The sequence below is a fragment of the Gorilla gorilla genome, chromosome 1 (assembly GCF_029281585.2).
Source record: "Gorilla gorilla gorilla isolate KB3781 chromosome 1, NHGRI_mGorGor1-v2.1_pri, whole genome shotgun sequence".
Lineage (NCBI taxonomy): Eukaryota > Metazoa > Chordata > Mammalia > Primates > Hominidae > Gorilla > Gorilla gorilla.
Genome location: NC_073224.2, coordinates 104,013,753 through 104,037,358, shown reverse-complemented (window position 1 = coordinate 104,037,358; position 23,606 = coordinate 104,013,753). Strand labels below are relative to the sequence as shown.

General features: G+C 41.7%; 1 protein-coding gene across 1 annotated transcript; it reads left to right on the top strand.

Annotated features, from left to right (window-relative positions):
- The first annotated feature begins 12,700 nt into the window (after positions 1-12,700).
- Positions 12,701-14,570, top strand: LOC109029442 (late cornified envelope protein 1F). Its single transcript, XM_019039821.2, has 2 exons — positions 12,701-12,760; positions 13,920-14,570. Exon 2 carries the CDS (start codon positions 13,942-13,944, stop codon positions 14,272-14,274), a length of 333 nt encoding a protein of 110 aa, XP_018895366.1. The 5' UTR covers positions 12,701-12,760; positions 13,920-13,941; the 3' UTR covers positions 14,275-14,570.
- The last annotated feature ends 9,036 nt before the right edge of the window (positions 14,571-23,606 follow it).

Below are 23,606 nucleotides of genomic sequence, written 5' to 3'. Positions count from 1 at the left end.
TGTGCCATTATCTCCTTCCTCTTCAAGGCTGACTGATATTCCATTGCATGTACATACTACATTTTGTTTATTTATTCATCAGTGGATGGATGGGCACTTAGGTTGCTTTCACCTTTTTTCTTGTAGTAAATAGTGTTGCAATGAACATGGGTATACAAATACTTCTGTGAATCCCTGATTTCATTTCTTATGGATAGATACCTGGAAGTGGGATCACTGGATCGTAGGTAATTTTATTTTTAGTTTTTTTGAGGAACTGCTATACTATCTTTCATAGTGACTACATCATTTTACATTCCCACCAACAGGGTACAAGTCCTAATTTCTCCACATCCTTGTCAACATGTGTTATTTTCTGTTCATTGTCTTGTTTTTGTAATAGCCATCTTGATGGATATGACATAGTATGAATTTTCATTTTAATTTATTACCTTTCTTCTTTAGTTTATTGTACCCATGGTGTGAGCTTTTTAAGCCTAGACCAAGTGGGTTGTCTTGTGAGTTTTCAAACTTCCCTCAGTGTCCTTGGCCCCAGATGGAAAGGATGAAGAAAAAGACAAGGGGATGAGGGAGCAGGGAGAATAACTCTCCCCCCGGTCTAGGAGTAAAGGACTTCAGGCCTGGCTTTGGTTAACTGGGTTTTGCCCAGCTCTAGGGCCACAGTCACAGCCCTGTTGCCTCTGGAACCAGAGGAAGGGAAGAATGAAGCACCTGGAGGCTCTCTGGGGATACTCCTCTTCTTCCAGAACTAGGCCGGGCATGGTGGCTCATGCCTGTAATCCCAGCACTTTGGGAGGCTGAGGAGGGCTGATTACCTGAGGTCAATAGTTCGAGTCCAGCCTGACCAACATGGTGAAATCCCGTCTCTCTATTAAAAATACAAAAATTATCCGGGCGTGGTGATGTGCACCTGTTATCCCAGCTACTCAGGAGGTTGAGGCAAGAGAATTGCTTGAACCCAGGAGGCAGAAGTTGCAGTGAGCCGAGATCATGCCACTGCTCTCCAGCCTGGGCAACAGAGCAAGACTCCATCTCAAAAAAAAAAAAAGAACTAAATTATTTACTTTTCTTTCTGTTTTCTTTTATGGAAGCATTTGAGTCTGACTCTGCATTCCTCAACTGCTCCCAGATTCCATTAGGCATGGGTGGTCTTGGCAGCATGAAGGTAAGGGCTGGAGGGGAAGAAGAGACAGAAGTGACTCTCCTCTCAGTCCTTGCAGGTGAGATGAATGCTGGGTGGGGATGTGGCTCTGGAGCATGAGGGTGCTGGAGGACAGGACCTCCCTCAGGGAGAGAGAATGAAAAAGCTCCACTTAGGAGGACAGCGGAGGGCAGCTCTGGCCCGGGCCTCTGAACATCTGATCCATTGTCCTGCTCCTCACAGTCCATGCCCCAGAGGACCTCACAGCTACAGAGCCATAGTTGGGAAACAGATCCAGGGCCTGGCTCTGAGTAGTATGTTTCTCCCTTGCCCAAGGGATCTAGTTCTGCCAGGCTGATGGCGGAGACTTCAGAAACCAACTAGTAGAGCCCTGTGTCATATAAAGGAAAACTGAGGCCCTTCATGTGAAATCCATTCATTTATGTATTTGTTGGGCAATATTTATTGCTCGTCTGCTAGGATGGTCCTGGTTAGAGAGACAGACATAACCTTGTTTACTGTCAGTGCATAACCTAGTATACTGGTCCTCAAAATATGGTACCTGAACCAGCAGCATCGGCAACACCTAGGACCCTGTTAGCAATGCAAATGAAATGCATCACCCCAGACCTAATGAAGTAAAGACTCTGAGAGCAAGGCCCAGCAAGCTGTGTTTTAACCAGCTCTCCTGGTGCTGCTGATGCCCAGGAACATTTGGTCATCACTGGTTTGGTGAAATGCCATATGCAGATAGAATATTAATGTACATATATAGTATGTGTATATCTGTGTGCATGTATACAGACACATATCTACATATCTATCCATCCTCTAATTCCCATAATATTCGGTCAGGCAGGCATTATAATTTTGCCCTTTTGCAGAATTAAAAACCTAAGCACTCAGGGTTTAAGGGCTTGCCCAAGCCATAGGGCCACTCGTGACTCCCAGTCTGCACTCTTTTCTACCACACATGGAACCTTTGATCTTAGTCACAGTCCCTGCCTCTTCCGAAGATCTTTCCTGTTTTAACCCAATTATTTTCCTAACACAATCTTGGAGTTCTCTCAATCACTGAATGGGTTATTTCAGTTCCACATCTGCCTCCTCTCTTAAAATCCAAGCTACTCTAGAGTTGAATTTGCTGTGTGGCACATCCCCCAGGGGCTTGGCAGGGCCTGAATTTGGCCCCATAGAGCATCTCTAGGTTTCCATCACCCAGGCCTCTGGGTGGGAGTGAGGAGGGCAGGGTAGGGAGAGGCTTGGAAGCTCTAGTTTGGGAAGGGATTCTTGTTACATCTCTCCCATAGCCTCGAAAACACACTGCTAGACAAGGAACCCCTTGCCTGGGGATGCTTGGGGGCAGATCATTCACTCCCTCAAAATATTGAAGAAACATATAACTGGCTGTGAGAAAGTGGCGTTCACTTCTAAGAAGTCCTGACCTCCCCCAGGTCTGGGCAGCAGGTCCCCATCGAGGATCTTTATTGAATGAGCGATGCTCTGTAGTCTGCACCATCCCCTGGGGATAGACTCTGGTTCCCAGAATGATGGTAGAATGGAGGGGTCTTTGGTTGGGCAAGCCTGGAGCTGAGCCAAGAAACCCCCAATGGCTTGGTGTTCTCCACTGCCCAGGGCTATGCAGGAGCCAGCCCCCAGACCATTTCTACAGCCAGAGACAAACACCTCAGAGGAAAAAGGCACACAGGGGTGTGTGTCTGTTTTTCATGTTTCTTTTTGTGTGTCTGTCTGTGTGTCTAACTGTCTGCTTTGAAAGCTTGGAGCTTTTAAAATGCATTTGGCAACAGGGGCTGTGACCTCAGAAGTATGCTTTAGGATATCCTAAGTCCTTCAGCAATAGCTTTGATGATCCCTGTCATCTCTTCTACTCTCCACCATCCACCATTTCACTGATGACAGGCATCTTGGCTTTCTGACATTTCCTTTTGTGTCAACCACTTGAACGAAACTTAAAGTGTCTGCAGGACCAAGGCTGAAGATCCAAAAGAGCAAAAGAGACCATTTATAAGGCCCTTCGATGTACTCAAAAACCCACCAGAGAGGTTCCTCTTCAAATCCCACACGGATGTTAGGCAGTGCACAGGTTGTGTAGCTTCTGTACCAGAGTCTGGTGAACTGTTGCTCAGAAGTGCCCATGAATTGGCCAAGTCACAAAGTGTAAGGCAGTGATCAGTCCAGATGTCCATGCCTGACATCCAGCCATGCTGCCTCAGAACTGGGGCCTGGCTTCCAGAGAAGGGGAGAACATGAGAGAGATTGGGCCTGAAGATCACGCTTCTCACTTTGGAATCCTGCCTACATTCTTCTGCAATTCTGTATCTTTCTTCCTTTCTAAGCTTTCCACGGTGGGATCTTCACTGTAGAATGAAAGATGTTCTCAGAGGTTCCTTCCAGACCAGGTGGGTTATCTAAAATTCCTTTTTGTGGAAGGCAGTATGCTAGAGTGAAATTATTTGGGGTACTCAAAGACACAGAATCCCAGGATACATCCTAGAACTACTTAGCTTGAACTTCCAGAATGAAAATCGGGGACCTCCATTTGAGAATTATTCTGATCAATCAGAAGTGAAAACCATTTCTATAATGAATATCCAGGTGTGTGAGCTTACTCAATGCCTAGGAGGAGGGTTGAAAGTTGTACATATCTGGCCCCAGCATGAGTAGGATGTGGCAGTGGTGGTGAAGACAGAGCTGACTGTTAACTGGTTTCTTGTAGGAGGTTTTATGTAATTGTCCATGTGGGGACACAAATTATCTACCTCTTGGTCTAGAAGTACCTTAAGATGAAGGAATCTCTTTCTTTTCCACAATTAAATCCCCAACTTCACTGCCACCAAAAACACCCAGAATGAGAGGATCTGGCATATGTTACAGACATATGGGAGATGGGGGTCTAGCCATAGCATATCTCTCCTCTACCCAGGCATTACCTGGACATTAAGAGAAAGAAATTCCACATCCCACAGTTTGTCCTACACATTATAACACCCTTTAGTGCATCAACAAATACAACTGTTATGCATCAGAGAATAGCTCAGCTGTTCATATTGGAATCCATAGGTAGACAGCAGTAATGGGAATCATGAATTCTGGCATGGCATGAATGGATTCTAGAGGATCCACATGCCTATGCCTGAGACTAGTCAGGAAGATGGGGTGATGCCTGATGATCTATGTGCTTCTCATCACCAGAGACCATCCAGCTCATTCCTCCAAAAGATGGTGTTTCCTGTTCTGGAAGGCTAAGCTAGACCTATCTAGGGGCCTAGGAATAACCCAAGCTGTGCCAAATCTACCCATCACATCTTGTCATAGGAACCCTGAGCTAGATTCACACCTTTCCTCTACTCTCTAGTGCACGCCCATCAGGGAGGGAGGAAACCACTTATGAACTTGCGTCAACACATTCATTCACTTGACAAATATTTATTGAGGCCCTGCTATCTTTCAGGAACTGGTATTGATCCTGGAGATACACTAGTGAGCAATGCAGACAATAATATGGTGAGAACTTCAATATGGGAGGCTCAGAGTACCATGGAAACCCACAAAGGGGGCAGTTTAGCAAGTCCAGGGCCTAAAGGAGGCAACTACAAGTCAGAGATGAGACAAATGAGTGGCAGTTAGCTGATGATGGAGGAGAGAGGGGATTCTTCTCCCCTCTCAGAGATAACAGCAGGCATGCTATCAGCATCATTGACTTAGTGACAGACAGCCTGGTGAGGAGTAGGTCCTCATTAATTAAATATCCTTCCTGGTTCCTAACACTATATGGAAGTTTTATGCTGGTCCCAGGACTCCATTCTCAGCCCTGCTGTAATGAACTTTTTATCAGCACCTTGGGAGAAACTTGAAAAGAAACTGGCCTAAATTTCAGGTTACTTCAAGTCATGAAGGAGAATTGAAGAGTAAAATTCTGATTTAACATGGGCAAGAATAATGAATTTAATCTGACAAGATAAAATGTAATTAAAGTAAACATTAAGTTTTAATGTACATTAAAGATTAGCCACACTTGTAGAAGATGAGTGGGTATATGCACAGTTGCACACGTGAAGAAATTTTGGTTGATTAGAATCTTAGTGTGGGCCAAGAGTGAGATTGTGCCAAACGGCAACGAACTCCTGTTCTGAATAGCTCTGTGTGATGGGGTCATTCTGCTTGGCACAGATATGCACACACCTGAGCACTGTGGTCAGCTCAGGTCAAATGTGTGGGGCTGGAGGATAGTGATCTACTATGTGCCAGCCACCATCTGAGGTGGGAAATCCTTCCTCATACTCACAACTTGGAAAGGTGACATCATCCATCCCATTTTGCATACATTAGAAGACACAAAATCTAGAGAGGTTAACTAGCTTATCTGGTCACACATCTAAGACGTGATAGTGATGGAATTCAAGCCTAGGCTAATCTTGCTCCAAAACTTGATCTGCCTCCCTGTGGAAGGAAGAGTAACACTACGTTTTGAAGGGACTAGCATGCTTCCATCTTGCATTATTTATAGTGCTTTCACTTAGAAAAAGAATCAGCTTTTTTGGTAAAACAAAGAGTTCAGTTTCAATGCATGGAAACTGTAAGAAGATTCTGGCTAGAAATAAAGAAAAAGTAATAGTCAGAACTGTTTGGAAATGAAATATATTGTTCATCCGTGCATTTAACAAACATTTAGTCATTGTTAATTGAATATTTATTATGTGTCAGACAGTATTTTGGATGATTGGGGTAAATCAGTGAACAAAACAAGATCCTTATTTTCAAGGAGTTTAAATTCTAGCAGAGAAAAGCAAACATTGGGCATATTTTAAAAAATTATATAATAAATCAAAACATACAACTAATCTGGAAATCAGAACATATATAGCAAAGAAGACGACCTGGGCAAGCATCCCAAACAGTACAAAAAGGGGAGAAGTACTGAGCTAGATGTGTGGAAGAAGGGGCTGAGAGGCTGTGGGGCCTAAATACTCGGCAATAGAAAGGGCATGGAAGAGGCATCATGAGAGGAGGATTTGAGCCCAGTTGTACCACTCATTAGCTGAGAAGTGTTGACTCAGGCAATTTTTCTGGCTCTCAGTTCCCCCATCTATAAAATGTAGCTGAAAATATGTCTACCTGTCTGGATCACTCTGAGGATTAAATGAGATAAGCTATTTAAAATACTCAGTATATTATAAAACACTAAAAATATATTTGCTTTTGGCAGTGAAATATTCACCTGGAGAAAAGGGGGACGATTGGCTTGGGGAATGGCCTGTTTGATGAAGGAGGTGGGCCACAAGGGTTATTCAAGCCCAGGCAGGAGCAGAGACTAAATGAACCGCAGGGATGCACATGTAGGGATGCTTGTGGTCAGCAGGGGCAGGCAGGAAGCTTCAAGGAGGAGGAATTGAAGCGGTGGTGGGATATGGAATAGCAGAGAGGACACGGATAGGGTGAATTGGAAAAATGCCTTAAGCAAAACACTGAGTCTAGAGGAAGTATAAGATCTAGGGGAAGGAAGTCCAGATGTCAGAGTGAGGGTGGGGTTAAGCACAGCAAGGTCAGCAGCCATCACAGACGGTCATCAGTGTATTGATGCCACTCAGCCAGTGTGCCATCAGCATGGCTCCTTAGTTCACCAGAGGGAGAGGAAATACGAGACAGGGGAGGCTTTGCAGTCAATCAGAAATACTATTTAGCCTCGAATTGGGATTGGGTCCTTAGTCACTGAAAGGTGTCCTTCCTTGACCTGGCCTGAATGTGAAATCTGGATTGAGCAATAAGTTAATTAATCATTCATTTCTACAGCATTTCATCAGCATTCTTCTGAGGTTTGCTTTGTTCAGTGAGAAATCCAAGAGGTGTCTCCAGTAAGTATAGTCTTAATCCTCCTGTACCAGAGCAGGATTTCTTATCCTCAGCACTACTGACGATTTGGACAAGATAATTCTTTCTTAGAGAAGGCCTATTCTGTGATTTGAAGGGTGCTTAGCAGCATCCGTGGCTTCTACCAACTAGATGACAGTAGCTGTGATGATCGAACACTTATCCAGACTGTCCAATGCCCTCTTTTGGGGTGTGGGAGTCAGGCCATCCCCAACCTCACCCCATTGAGAACCACTGAATTAGAGGAAAGTCTTAGGCTTTGTCCTCAGGGCCATCCCAAGCCAACAGTGAATCACACCTTCCCCTTACCTCCATCCCAAGAACCTCCCATTCATTAAAAATAAAAAGTCTCTATAAGGCACGAATACATGCAAATACATGCAAGCAATTACACCTTTAAGGATATACAGAAGGTTTTAATTTTTCCCCAAGGGATCTGCATGCTGATTATGGAAGAGTTGTTTATCTTGGCTATTATGGCAATTGTGAGTAGATTATCTGTGCCAGTAATTATAATCATTATTTGGCAAACTTGTCCAAGAGCTCAGAATACTCACTTTCTAACCTTCCTACTTAGTTGCCATGGAGTGCTAGTGGCAACTTGAAAAATGTATAAGCAGGAAATTCTATTGTCTTGAAAAAGTATAACACAGGTCTTTTTAACACAAAGAGGAATTATTTGTATTGATGATTAGTCAATGGGATTAATAGGTAAAAGGAGAAAAAGACAAAAATGCACAAGGGCCCTTGGGAGGACTTCAAGAGCATGCCTACAGATGCTCTTCTGGATACCCACAGCTGCTTTTCTGGGTGCCCATGACTGCTCTTCTGGGTACCCACTGAATACAGGAGACTAGTTGAGAACAAGTAAAAACATTAGGAACACATTATGAATTAGGGCTGGTGATATGATTATGAGTGGGGAGAATCTTGGGGTATCAGTTACAAATGGGGAGAATCTGAGTCTTGTTTAAGTCTAAGAATTTGGGCAGACAGACTGATACAAGGTTCTCCTAAACAAAGTAGTGATTATTAGAGATAGATTGTTCCTCCTGAAAAATGCTAGATTTATTTGTTCCTCCAATGACTTTCATCCTAGATCCTTAGCAACAGATGTGTTTCAAAATTTAGAAATTTTTTTTTTAAGGAGGGTAATACAGTGAATCAAATTCATTAGTAACACTGCAGGCATGCTTCAAAATTGGCCATGTTCAGTCTCAATACCATGGAATTACAACCAAGGACTTGACCACATATTAGGCAGGCAAGGTAAGGGTGGGCAGTCCAGGACCACCTGCTATCCCTAAAGCTTCAGGGATCCTTCTCCTTGGGGAGAACATTTATATTTTTACAACAGAAAATAAGAATATTTACAGCAAAGTGAAGGGAGTTCACTGTCTGTTCTGGTCAGGTTTTTTTTTTTCGGCCACCATATGAATATTGTCAACAATCAGACAAAAACTCAGTTTTTAGGGGTGTTGGAATTGGAAATTGTGACTATGAGAGTGTGGATATGTAGTAATATTTGGCGATTATCAGCAATGGTATTTTCTCATCTCATTTTCTACTGCTGTTGCCCTCTGTGTTAGTCTGTTCTCACACTGCTGATAAAGATATACCCAAAAAAAATACCCAAGACTGGGTAATTTATAAAGGAAAGAGGTTTAATTAACTCACAGATCAAAATGGCTGGGGAGGCCTCAGGAAACTTACAATTGTGGTGGAAGGGGAAGCAAACACATCCTTCTTCACATGGCGGCAGCAAGGAGAAGGGCTGAGCAAAGGGTGAAAATTCCCTTATGAAACTATCACATCTTGTGAGAACTCGCTATCACGAGAACAGCAGCATGGGGGTAACCACCCCCATGATTCAATTACCTCACGTGGGTCTCTCCCATGACATGTGGGGATTATGGGAACTACAATTCCAGATAAGATTTGGGTGGGGACACAGCCAAACCATGTCACCCTCTCTCGCAGGGTCTCCCTTAAAGTCCTCTTCCATACTAGAATCCAGCACTAATGTGACCATTCTTCCCATCCTATAACAATAAACATACACTTTAAAAAATAAAATTTAACTAAAGCCTTCAGGAGATGGATTTCTGATGAACACTCAATACAGCCCAGTCACTTGCCCTGACAATGGACTTTCCACAGGCTGAACTCAGTCTTTCTTTCAGCCTCAACTTGTGCCTTGTTCTCTATCACATACCCTGCATTCCAACCACAAAAGACCACCTGCCCCTCCTACCCTGTATATATTGTCATAACCTTCACTTCTTCTCCACATACCTCCCTACTCCCTACCATCTCCATCTCTCTAAGCTGTCTAAACCTCACTACCACTTAAAGCCTGTATCCTATCAGACACCCTTAACAAACCTTTCCCAGACACCCTCCCTCAGAATCCCTCTCTCTTCCACCAGTCTTCCAAGACTAATTGGTATCCTCTTTCTGGACCTATAGTACCATTTATTGGCTTACTATGTATTTATCCTGCTTGGGATTTATTAATTTCTTGGCCCTATGGGTTAATAATTTTTATCACTTTTGGAGAATTTTTGACCATTATTTAAAAATATGTTGTTTCCTCCCCCATTCTATTTATTTATTTTTTATTATACTTTAAGTTTTAGGGTATATGTGCACAACATGCAGGTTTGTTACATATGTATACATGTGCCATGTTGGTGTGCTGCACCCATTAACTGGTCATTTAACACTAGGTATATCTCCTAATGCTATCCCTCCCCCCTGCCCCCACCCCACAACAGGCCCTGGTGTGTGATGTTCCCCTTCCTGTGTCCATGTGTTCTCATTGTTCAATTCCCACTCATGACTGACAACATGCAGTGTTTGGTTTTTTGTCCTTGAGATAGTTTGCTGAGAATGATGGTTTCCAGCTTCATCCATGTCCCTACAAAGGACATGAACTCATCCTTTTTTATGGCTGCATAGTATTCCATGGTGTATATGTGCCACATTTTTTTAATCCAGTCTATCATTGTTGGACATTTGGCTTGGTTCCAAGTCTTTGCTATTGTGAATAGTGCCACAATAAACATACATGTGCATGTGTCTTTAAAGCAGCATGATTTATAATCCTTTGGGTATATACCCAGTAACAGGATGGCTGGGGCAAATGGTATCTCTAGTTCTAGATCCTTGAGGAATCACCACACCTACTTCCACAATGGTTGAACTAGTTTACAGTCCCACCAACAGTGTAAAAGTGTTCCTATTTCTCCACATCCTCTCCAGCATCTGTTGTTTCCTGACTTTTCAATGATCGCCATTCTAACTGGTGTGAGATGGTATCTCATTGTGGTTTTGATTTGCATTTCTCTGATGGCCAGTGATGATGAGCATTTTTTCATGTGTCTTTTGGCTGCATAAATCTCTTCTTTTGAGAAGTGTCTGTTCATATCGTTGCCCACTTTTTGATGGGGTTGTTTGTTTTTTTCTTGTAAATTTGTTTGAGGTCATTGTAGATTCTGGATATTAGCCCTTTGTCAGATGAGTAGATTGGAAACATTTTCTCCCATGTTGTAGGTTTCCTGTTCACTCTGATGGTAGTTTCCTTTGCTGTGCAGAAGCTCTTTAGTTTAATTAGATCCCATTTGTCAATTTTGTCTTTTGTTGCCATTGCTTTTGGTGTTTTATGCATGAAGTCCTTGCCCATGCCTATGTACTGAATGGTATTGCCTAGGTTTTCTTCTAGGGTTTTTATGGTTGTAGGTCTAACATGTAAGTCTTTAATCCGTCTTGAATTAATTTTTGTATAAGGTGTAAGGAAGGGGTCCAGTTTCAGCTTTCTACATATGGCTAGCCAGTTTTCCCATCACCATTTATTAAATACAGAATCCTTTCCCCATTGCTTGTTTTTGTCAGGTTGTCAAAGATCAGATAGTTGTAGATATGCAGCGTTATTTCTGAGGGTTCTGTTCTGTTCCATTGTTCTATATCTCTGTATTGGTACCAGTACCCTGCTGTTTTGGTTACTGTAGCCTTGTAGTATAGTTTGAAGTCAGGTAGCGTGATGCCTCCAGCTTTGTTCTTTTGGCTTAGGATTGACTTGGCAATGAGGGCTCTTTTTTGGTTCTATATGAACTTTAAAGTAGTTTTCTCCAATTCTGTGAAGAAAGTCATTGGTAGCTTGATGGGGATGGCATTGAATTTGTAAATTACCTTGGGCAGTATGGCCATTTTCACGACATTGATTCTTCCTACCCATGAGCATGGAATGTTCTTCCATTTGTTTGTATCCTCTTTTATTTCATTGAGCAGTGGTTTGTAGTTCTCTTCCTGAAACTCTAAATACATGGGTGCTAGAATGTTTGATATTATTCAACTGGTCGCTGATCATCTGTTCATTTTTTAAATATTTTTCCCTTTCTTCAGTTCAGTTTGAACAATTTCTTCAAGTTCACCGATCTGTTCTTCTGCAACTTATAATCTGCTAAAACCATCCAATAATTTTTTGATGTTATATGTAATTTTGACCATATTTATTTTTCAAATATTGGTTTTTCATTGTTAGATTTTGCATTTGGTTAGTTTTGAGCATGGGAAACTGGGAAATTAAACCCAGGAAATGTGTATTGCAACAAAGCCAATAATTTCAAATTAAATATTGACTATGTCTATTCTTGTCTATACCAACTACACCACTCCAAGTCACAGTTCAAAGCCACCTCATTGGCTGTTCTCTTCTCTTCACCCTTCTCAACTTTGTTTTACCTCATCCCTTCAGCTTTTCCTCAGGAAACTGCAAATTCTTTTATGCTATAATTTGGGGCAATATACATCCTTTATTCCTCTTTTCTTATACCCACTCTGGATCTACCTTCAGAAAGCCCTATTCACTGAGGTATGTAGGAGGAAAAAAAATGGCCTTTAGTTTTAATAAGAGCCACCTAACTTAAAAGGCATCTGTGACTTTAAAAATTCCCAATGTCCATTAAAATCTCAGATTTGCCTCTATTTTTCTATCTATCTATCTATCTATCTATCTATCTATCTATCTATCTACCTATCCTTCCATTTCCTGATTATAACCACATGCCACATACTATCTCAGCTACTTCCCCTTTGTTATCTTAATTAATTTGTAAATGCTGCAGAAAAGATATTTCTCTTATTATCTTCATTTAAAACATCAGAAAGCCAATGGCCAAAAATATTGAGTACTTTGCCAGGGTCTCCAAGGCCTCTTTTCTCAACTACTATGATGCACACAGATGCCCATGTGCACATGGACAAACCCCACAATGCAGGCATGTGGATTTTTAACCAAGCTATATGGACCCAAAGGTCTAGATGGAAAATTAGTATCTAGGATAGAAGGAAAAATGAGTTGTTTGTGCAGAATTCATAAGTGTGACTACAAGACTGTGAAGAGAGCCATCTTCATAGGAAATAGGCCACTGAGGACTCCAGGAACCATGATGTCCATTTTCACCCACCACAAGCCCCCATTTCCACCAAGCTCTTTCCTAGCTGACAGCAGCTCCCCTGAACACCAATGAAGGACGGTATGTGCAGAACTGCCAGTCACTACTCGTCACAAGACCTATGTGGGTGTCGGGAGGCAGGTCCTCTCATGCCCAGGCTCTGTCTCACCGCTGGAGGCAGCACCCAAGGACAGAATAAAAGGGCTCAGGGCCAGAGCATCCCATCCACTCACCTCCTGCGGTGCTGAAGAACCCTGTGCTGCCTGTGATCCTGGTAAGTGTGCCCTGGAAAAAGGAGCAGGGGCTTCCACAGAGGGATGCCCAGGCCAGGGAAGGAGGGGATGGATACTCAGACCAGGGCAGGAGTAGAGTCTAGGCAGGGCCTCAGGGGCCTGGAATTGTGATTGGCAAGGAATGGGGTGGGGGCAGAAAATTGGAAAGAGGAGGTAGAGGGGTGGGGTGGAGTGAGAGAGATTAGGAAGAACTGGTAAGATCTGGAGGGCTGTATGACACAGATTTAGAGGAACCAAATTGTTTTCAGTTGCTCAGTGTGTTTCTCTGGTTTTAGAGAATAAACACATTGGCCACTGGATGTTGCTAGAGTGGGCTGCATAGTGGGAATATAATTTTGGAAATACAGACATACTCACTTTTAGAAAAGATATGCTGAGAACACTGCTACTTAGAGGAAGAAAGGATCAGAGACACCTGTGGATCTTGTTAGATGCCAACAAGAAGATCTGTAGTGGAAAACTGAGTGCACACTGGAGTTTAAAAGCCATGTGACAGTGCCTGGGGACAGGCCTGGGGAGGCAGGATGTGCTAAAGGGCAGAGCCCAGGATGGGAACCAGGGGACCCAGGAACGAATGTGACTGCTAATGAATAACTTTGGGCCAGTGAAGTTACCTCTTTTGGCTTCCGTTTCTTTATTTATATATTGAGTTGGTTGGAACAAATTGACTCCAACATCCTTTGCGGTTATAGTTTTCTCTATTTATGCAAACTGAAATATATCAGTTCTTCCAATAGAAATTTATTTTGATTTTTCCTTAAAGAGATTTTCATCTCTAAACTGGTCTCAACATTGAACATTTTCAGAATTCTTGGTGATGTGATAGAATGAATGCTGGCCCGGAGCGAATTTATTTCCTGGACTTCTCTCCCACACTTAGGAGCTTTTAATGAGCAGAAACTTTATTTACATATTTGGAGATTATATATTGCATGACAACATCTCAAATAAGGTTTGAAATGAGAATCCATGAATGAAAGCACTTGGTAAACATTGAGAGTGATAAAAACATTAGAGGTGATTTTCCTATGTTTGATATAAGGCTTTCAAAATGAAGGGTCTAGAAATAATGCAGAAAGGACAAGAATAGGCAGGGGTGTCCTCTGCCTCCATCTAACTTGCTGTCTGACCCTCCTTCAGCTCCTGAACACCCGCCACCGAGATGTCCTGCCAGCAGAGCCAGCAGCAGTGCCAGCCCCCTCCCAAGTGCACTCCCAAGTGCCCCGCCCCTAAATGTCCCCCTAAGTGCCCTCCAGTCTCTTCCTGCTGCAGTGTCAGCTCCGGAGGCTGCTGTGGCTCCAGCTCTGGGGGCGGCTGCAGCTCTGGGGGTGGTGGCTGCTGCAGCTCTGGGGGAGGCGGCTGTTGCCTGAGCCACCACAGACGGCGTAGGTCCCACCGCCACAGACCACAGAGCTCTGACTGCTGCAGCCAGCCCTCAGCGGGCTCCAGCTGCTGCGGAGGGGGCAGTGGCCAGCACTCTGGAGGCTGCTGCTGAAGTGGACCCTGTGCCTAGAAGAGCAGATTTAGAGGCATGAAAGGGGCAACTTCATCTTCCTTGGGACTGACTGTGTTGCTGGGACATTTTAGTAAAGATTTCAAACTCTGTCCTGGAAGATTCCTCCGACTTAGAATCCAGAAATCTGCCCTCTCACAAGAATTCCTCTTCTGACCTCTGATTCCATCTGTGCGCCTGGCCTGGGAATACCAAATAGAAGTCCTTGCCTCATTCCCCTGATTTCCTTGGCAATCTCCATTGTGCATGAAACAATAAAACAAATAATCTGCTCATCAGCTTTTTCTAGACTGCATTACTCTTGCTTGTAAATGTGAACAGAGGGATAAGCATGTCTTATCTCAGCTCCATCACCCGGTTATCTGGGCCTTGAAGCAGCATGGCTTGCTTAACTCCTTCAACTCCTGGTCCTCACCAGAGCTGACCCTCGCCCCTCAGTGCCTCAGCCAGGGTCAAGTCAGGAAAGAGAATTATGAGATGTACTTTAATAGACAGAAGTTTACATAAAAAGTTGCTTACTTGGCATCAGAGAACTGACAAGACCAATAGAGGACAAAAAGAGTTCATGGAGGCGGTAACTGTCATTGCCACCATGCTACCAATGGCAGGTAAAGGGAGTGTCTCAAAACTATCAAAACTTAGAAACTTGGAGCAGTGGCCCATGAATTGGAACTCAGGCCTCTAAGAAAGGGGCCCTTCTCATGGGTGCCGGGGTCCCTGAGCTCAGAGGAGGGGCCCTGTGTGTCTGGACTCAGGCTTCTGAGGAGGGGCACAAGCTGGTGCTGGCCCTAGGGTCTGTCTCCATGAGAACCCAACAAGGTTGGTTTTGTGAGCGGGAAAGACTTCACACTGGAACCACTGTTGCTAAAGGGATAAATTGCTCCTGCTGGGGTGAGAAGTAATATTCTAAGGGAATCTAAGGAAGCCTGGTCCTTGTCACTCTGCCAGTCTCCCAAGTTCTCTCTAGCTCCGCCTACTGGCGGAGACTTCAGGAAACCTCCAGCAAAGAGAAATGGGATTGGCAGTCCCAACCCTCCATCATAAGGCCAGATGTGGAAGGGAGGACCAAAGTGGAGCGATGGTGACTTAATAACCCTGGTTATTAAGGAAGACAGAATTATCCTACTCAGCTGTCAGCCTCCTTCTTCCTGATACCCTCACTCTCTCCCCATCTATTCTCCCAAAGAATTTTACCATGCTCCTCCTTCAGCAAACATAGCAAAATGACTCCATGTAGCTTATACTTTAAAAATGCAGACTGCTGTAGTACAAATAAACCTTTAAGCTCACTTCTGCAAATGGACCTCAAAGAGTTTCTGTTCTTGCCACTGCCTATACAAATGGAGTCATAAATTACAGACACACACATGCAAACACACACACACACAAACACACACACATACAAACACACAAGTGTTCATCCCTGGTGTCAAGAGCTTGGAAACAATGTCCAACTCTGTGAAAGACACCCTGCCTCTGTGCTTCTAGAAGTCCTTCTGCTTGTCTGTCCTGAGGTTTGGATTCTGGATCAATATCAGTCAGCCTCCTCCATTTCCAGGAAGCTTGTCTAATATGTCCTCTACTTTCACACTATTTTAACACTACAATCCTTCAATATTAGTATTCTCAGGCTATTCTCTCTCCTATCATGACTTTTTGTGTCCTTTCTTCCTGGAACCACCCAGATGTGCTTCCTCTTTCCCCATCTGGCATGGAGTCCCTGAAGAAAGGGCAGTTTGAATCCCTATAAATTGCAACCCCTGTATTACCAGGCCTCTGCACTGGGATCAGGGATACTCCATAGGGACCGGCAGCATATAGGCCTTGGGTAAGGACTTTCCGAGTCCAGGGGACATGGGTATTACACCATCCTGGGGGATTTCTGAGGAGAAGGGCTGGGCTTCTCTCCTTGTCCTGTGGCTCCCTAAGGCAGGGGACCCTGTGTTTTAACTTGAGAAGGCTTCCTCCAGGGAGGAGAGGACATCTCACAGTACTCCCGCTAAAGGTGACATTTTTATCTCTTTCCTACTTTTTCCAAGCTCTAAGGACCAGAGCTGTTTAGACAGGGACTCACAGATGCTTCAAGGTAAGGAGCTCCTTAAATACTAGGACATCAGTTTTCTGCAGGGTCCCTGTAAGTCTTCCCTTCTTCTTCGGCTCTCTGATGAGTCCAGAAACCAGTATCAAGCAGTGGGACTGGACTTCATTTCTTCTCTGCTTTCCACATGTGGGGACTGTTAAAAAGCAAACTGAGGTATAATACAATTTTAAAGAGTTTATTTTAAAGAGCAAACAGCAATTCATGAAACCCAGAAGTGGTTTGAGGGCTCTGTCAAGAGAACACAAGAGGAAAGCTTTTATAAAGCAAACACAAAAGTAAAGTGAAGAAAATTATTGATTGGTTGCTATTACACCATTTTCTTACTCAGTCTATCATGCTGAAAGTCCCTAGTTGCATAATTATAAGGTAGCTGGTGGCTTCTGATTGGTTGGTTTTAAGTATCATTTTTCTTTAATATAGGCGTTTACAAGAAATAGCCTAAGTTACGTTTCCCTTATGTTTGGAGATCAAGCAAAGTTGAGGTCATTTATGAGGCCTAACTGGCTTTGTCTGTCCAGGGACTCTTCAGGTCCGGTGTCCATTTTAATTTACTTTAACAAGACCCTCTTGTTCATGCATACAGATGCTCCACAATTCCCACTCAGTTTGAGACCAGGATCATGACACAGTCCAAGCAACATGAGAAGATCCAGAATGCCCTCTTTCAGCACTTCCTCCCACATTAGATACTCAGACCAGTGGCAGAGGAGTACCACCATCCTGGGTTGCTAGGGTAAAGACAATCTTCTCAGCCACCTTGGTGACTCCCATCTGCTCATTCCCTGAAGAACATCTCTTACTCTGTATTGTTCTGTGTTCTGATGAATGGGTAATATTACAAGAACCGTCACTGATTGAGCAATTTCAATAAGCCAGGCACTGTGTGCTCACAGTATACTATTTAATCCTTGAAATTTCTATGAAGCAGGTCCATTTTTAGCCTCAGTTTAAAAATCAGAAATTTAGGCACAGAGAGTTAAATGCAAGTATTTTTTCAAGATACTTGCCACAGTTATCTATACCAACACTATCCCCCTCCTCTGCTCACCAAACACACGGCAGATAGCCAGAGAGTGGACTCCCGGAATGATCTGTTGGGCCGTGTTGTGGACCTTCCCCAGAAAGACAGACAGTGTTCAGGATCCTGAGGAGATGGCCCCATCACAGTCCTTTGAGAATTCCCCTTTCCATCACTAGCTTCCCAGAAACTCTGGAAAACTCCTCATCTCCACAGGTCTCAGAGTGATGAAAGCGGCTGTTTTGAAGGCCTTATGATTTTTCGCACAATAAAACACCCAAGTGCAAAGAAAATATCTTCATCTTGAACACATACGATGGGAGGAAATGGAGTACCATAAATAGCCAGGAGACCCTTTTGTGTGAAAAGAATTTAAAATATGTTAGCATATAGATCAGTGGAGAAAGGATGGCTTATTTAGTAAGCTGAACTGGAGAAAAAAAAACAAGTTATGTTCTTTAACAAAATGAGTTTCAGGAGAATTAAGGAGCTAATTTTTAAAATCGAATCACAAAGTAGAACTCTCCTTGGAAAAATATTTTTTATGCACAAAAGAAACAGAACAAATGTTAGTGAGAAATTTCGATAGATCTAATACCATCACAATAAAATTTTCAGTATGTTCAAAATCATATGAAAGAAACAAACTAGAAAGCCATTAACACTATAAATCAAATATTCAATAAATGTTTACTAAGAGCCTAAAATATTCTAGGAGTTTATTTAGACAGTTGAGGCATACTAGTGAGCAACTAGAAAAAAGATTCCTGAATGCATAGATTTGATTTTATTGAAAGATTTTCAATGAGTACTATTTCAGAATTTTCATATAATAAAATACAATAAATTTCTTGTTAGGCACTCAATCTTTGCCAATTTGATATAAATAAATAAATTGAATAGATACCCTACATCAGAAAGACAAAATGTTTCATTTTTTTCTCTTTTTAATAATTAAAAGGGCATACATACAATTTATATATATATACACATTTTAAAGTCAGAATTTTAAATTAAATTTTACATTATTGAAATAAAAGTTAAAATTTAAAAGTTCTTATTTAATTTAAAGTTTAGTTAAAATATTTGTAATTGTTATGAGAAATTGATATTTAAAAAGTATAAATATTTGTTTAATAAATAATTCCTTGCAGATTATCCAACAAAGACGCAAACAATTTTATACATTTGGCACCTATCTTCTCCCTCCCCTCCGGAGGAATATCCTGAGTTTGGTGTTACGTATTCCTATGTATTTCTTTAAACTTCTATTACATTGTAAGTTTCCTTAAAATATGCAGTTTAGTTTACATATTTTCAACTCAAACATTACACACTTGATGCAATCTTATGCAAACTTGCTTTCCTATCACAGAATCATTTGTGAGATATTCCTATTAATCGGTTTAGCTTAGTGCATTTCTTACTGCTATGTAGTATTTCACCTTACAACCACACTACTACATATTTAAGAAATCTCTTTTTAATGAATATTTAAGTTATTTCTAATTATCTTGCAAATCTAAATAATTCCACTATTTAAAATTCTCTGTTGTCTAGGCCTAGGTAAGTCTCTCTAGGATATGTGCTGAGGGGTCACACAATTGAATTGTGGATAGGCTCATCTTTAACCTTACAATATGCTGTCACATTGATCTCCAGCTCACACTCCCTCCCTTAGTGTGAGAATGCCTTTTGCTTCACATGCTGGCAACACTGTGTGATATTAGATGTTTATATAATTATCCTATGATAAGTGTGAAATAGTTTCTCATTGTAGTCATGTGATCCATTTTCCTGAGTATGTAGTTCATTTAAAATATACATATTATTATATAACATGCATTTTTCTGTTTAAAATAGCATCTTTAAATTTTTTATCTTCTGTTATTTTCAGAGATATAAGAATATTGGTCTTGTATTCTGAAAACTTACTGAACTCCTATTATTTCTAATTTGTTACTGTGAACATTCTTATGCATATATTCTTTCCTTCATTCCCTTATTTCCTTAGGTGAAATTCCTAGATGTTCAAACATTGTAAAAGAGTATGCTCATTTACATTTTAATTCATTTACCCACCATCAAGTATGTGTTGAATGAATTTATCATCACATTACAATGAAGAATAATTATGGCAATTTGCTTTCATACTAATAAAGCATGAGTGCTCAATTCCACAAATCCTCTCCAACACTGAGTTTTTATTAGGTAATAAATCTTTGCCAATCTGATATGAATAAACTGGATAGACAATCTACATCAGAAAAACCCAAAATATTTCCTTTTGTTATTTTTCATTTTTTGATTATTAGTCACATTGAACTTTTTTTTTTTTTTTTTGGAGACAGAGTCTCTCTTTGTCACCTAGGCTGGAGTGCAGTGGCCCGATCATGGCTCATTGCAACCTCCGCCTCCTGGGTTCAAGTCATTCTCCTGCCTCAGCCTCCCAAATAGCTGGGATTACAGATGCCGTCACCACACCCGGCTAATTTTTTGTATTTTCAGTAGAGACGGAATTTTACCATGTTGGCCAGGCTGGTCTCAAACTCTACCCACCTTGGCCTCCCAAAGTGCTGGGATTACAGGCATGAGCCACTGCGCCCGGCCACATTGAACATATTTTTAACTTGTTTTTCCCACTTGTGTTTCTTTTGTAGTATGTGTGTTGCCTGTTCATGGCCTTTGATTGTTCTTTGTATTGGCAAACTTGCATTTTTCCAATTAAATTGTAAGGATTGTTTTTTCTATATTCTTAGCAAATGTATTGCAATTTCCCCCAACTGATTACTTTTCTTTCTGTCTTAGTTATGATGCTATTTGCTATATAGATTTCTAAGTTTTAAAAATGCACTTATTGATTTTTCTTTTATATTTCCTTTTCCCTTTTTCACTCAAAATAATTTTCTTTATCAATGAATTAGAAACCATAAATGTCTTCATCTAAGTATGCATTAAAAGGAATTTACAATACAAAATAAAAGTTTTGGGAAAAAAGAGGAATAAGCTAAAAACTGCTAATGTACGAGATCCTTCTCTGGAAAGGGCTGTAGGGTTTAGGGAACAGAGTGAAATCCAAGCAGTTAGAATTACTTCCCATGGATCTCAGTCATGTTTCCTCTCATCTCCTGAGATTATAAGAGACAGATACCCTTGATGAAAAGATAACCCCAGAAAGCCAATCACTTGTCAGTAAATGTTTCTTCCATTGAGATGATATCCAGCCGATTTAAAACTAATAGCCAAGGCTTAGCAATGAGTCCTCATGATACTACAACCATGCTGCTGATTTATCACCAAACACAAGTCAGAGTAATTGATGTTGGGTGCTGCCCTTCCTGGAGACAGAAGCATGGCTCAGTGGCATGTCAGCCCCATCATACCATCATACCAGGAATCAGTGAGCTGGGCGTATGAGTAGTACTTCCTGTGTAAGCCACAGAATCAATACCCTGACCTCTCCTTCAATAACAAAGCCCTTTGGGACAACCTAAGTACAAACATCATCCTTGAATAATACAGAGGCATCTTTCTGAAGGATATGGCCAGCACTTATCGCTGGGCATGTCTTAGGGTCAATCCCATATGGGATGATCTCGAGTCAGATGGAAGAGCTATTTGCAAGCTCTCAGGCGCTATGATATGCTGATGAAATGACTACATGCATATCCTTGCTCTAAGTGCTGATAAAAGATACAAACATCACATCCAGACAAAATATTCAATCTCATTTCAGAGATACATCACATAAAGCAAAACACAGGTAAGGCAAGGAGTAGTCTGTTCAAAGTAGAGTTAACTGACCAAGTCAGCTTTACAGGATTTATTCTCTGAAAAAGCAAAGCAGTTGGACGGGCATAGTGGCTCACACTTGTAATTCTAGCACTTTGGGAGGCCGAGGCAGGAGGATCACTTGAGGCCAGGAGTTCAAGAAGACCCTGGCCAACATAATGAGACTCCAACTTTACAAAAAATTTAAAATTACCTGGGCATGATGGTGTGTGCCTGTAGTTCTAGCAGGAGTTGAAAGCTGCAATAAGCCCTGATTTGCACCACAGCACTCCAGTCTGGGTGACAGAGCAGGACCTTGTCTCAAAAAAAGGTGGGGCAGGGGAAGAAAAGAAAAGAAAAGAAAAACTTGTAGAAATAGAATAGGGTCACATCACAGAGGTCCTTGAATGCGAAGGGTAAGAGTTTTGGCTTTATCATGAATCAGCGAAAGCCTTTGAGAAGACTTGTTCAATGGTAGCATGATTATTTACATTTTCATCCAAACTGGGACACAACTGAGATTGAAAAGAAGGTATATATATGTTGAGACAAAAGGTGTAATTCCAAACTGTTGCTGGCAAACTGGGATGTTTGGTCACTCTATTAAGGTCACAGGCAATTATTTCTAGAATAGTTCTAATGAAGAAGAGCTAGAGAGAAACCAAGAAGGCGAGAGGCAGAGAAACAGCTAAGAAAATATGTACACACAGAGTCACTATAAAATATATGATGTGTGTGTATGTTTATATAAACACACACATTTAGTGTATATATTATTTGGATACCTCAATACACATGCACAAACATATTTATATTTTGCAACTACTTGTGAACTAGCTTCACTCTTCCCCTTGTGACCTAGATATCGCTAATGCATTATATTGGTACAGGCTCTGGAGAATTTTAGATGCTCCCCCAGTATTTCTAACACTGACAGGAAAGAGAGGGTTTTTCCTCACATGTTTGTTCTAGCTTTAGTACACCTTCTTCTAATTCATGAATTAGTTTTATGTTGGAAAAGCTCACCATATTGTTGTACACAAACTTGAACCAGACAGGAACTCTTGCCCCTTCCCTTTATCTACTGAAAGTAGAGGGAAAGAAAACACTTTTCAAGCAGAGACAATAGGGGGAAACCTAGGAGGAGGGAGCTGCTGAGGTGCAAAAGCTTCTAGAGGCTCTCCCACCATGTCTTGGACAGTGTCCTGCACCTCAGGCCTGGCCTTCTGCCAAGTCCCCCTCTCCCCTTCCATCTCCCCATGTGTGCCCTTCCCTCCTTCCCAACATAGGGTCCTTGGAAACTCCGGAATTTTTCACTCTATGTGGAGCAATATAGAGTTCTAGAGTTCTACTCCACACAAATGGCTTCCCTATTCACATTCACAGTCATTCCTACTTCATAGTCAAAGACATCAATATACTTAGCAGAACAAAGGAGTCTTAAACACTAAAAAAGGAAACAATCGACAAAAACCAAACAACCCCAAATCTCAGATTTATACCCCACCCCACCCCCCATCTTGGAAAGCAGCTATGACTTCAAAATACCTATTTCTTTATTGACGCATATGTAGGCATCACATTTTTTAAGGGTCTATCATGTCACAGACCTTCTACCAGACTTTTTCCTTATATTATTTTACTGGCTGGCTCAATACCCTGTGAGATATCTGTATCACTATCTGTACTTTTAAACCGAGGAAGAAACAAGAACAACAAACTGAAAAGGAGTCAAGTTAATTAATTTTCACAAGTATACACAGCTACTAGGTGGCAGAACCAGGGCAGTTTTCTAGCCTGTCTGACTGCAAGCTCTTAAATATAATGGAATGCATCAGGGGTCAGCATTTTTTTTTTTTTTTTTTTTTTTACAAACTCTAAGAGAATAAATGTTTTAGGCTTTGGGAACCATAGCATCTCTATCCCAGTTACTCAGCTCTCCATTTTAGTGTGAAAAGTACCACAGACACAATCAATAAAATAATAAATGTGGCTTATTATCTAAGTCAGAGAAATAAAACTTTATGAAGCCTGAAATTTGAATTTAATATAATTTTTATATGTTGTAAAATATTTTCCTCTTTTGCTTTCTTTTCTCAACAATTTAAACACATTAAAAACCTTGGAGGCTATCCAAATCAGGCAGCAGGCAGATTTGGGCTGCAGACAGAAGTTAGCTGACCCCCGGTAGCCTGGGAGGATTATTTAGACTTAAGAGGGAAAATGTGAAAGAATCTCTGAATTACAGTCCAAACTCAGCTGTCAGAAGCCAATGAGTTTCATGGGCAACAAGAAGGAGCAAAGGAATTGCAGGCCAATGTGCAAAAACGAGAACTAAAAAGCGGTCAAGGCTGGGATTTACCGGGAAGAATGGGGCAGAAGGTCCTGTATAAATTGTCCCCACCCTTTGTTTCTAAGCAGCCC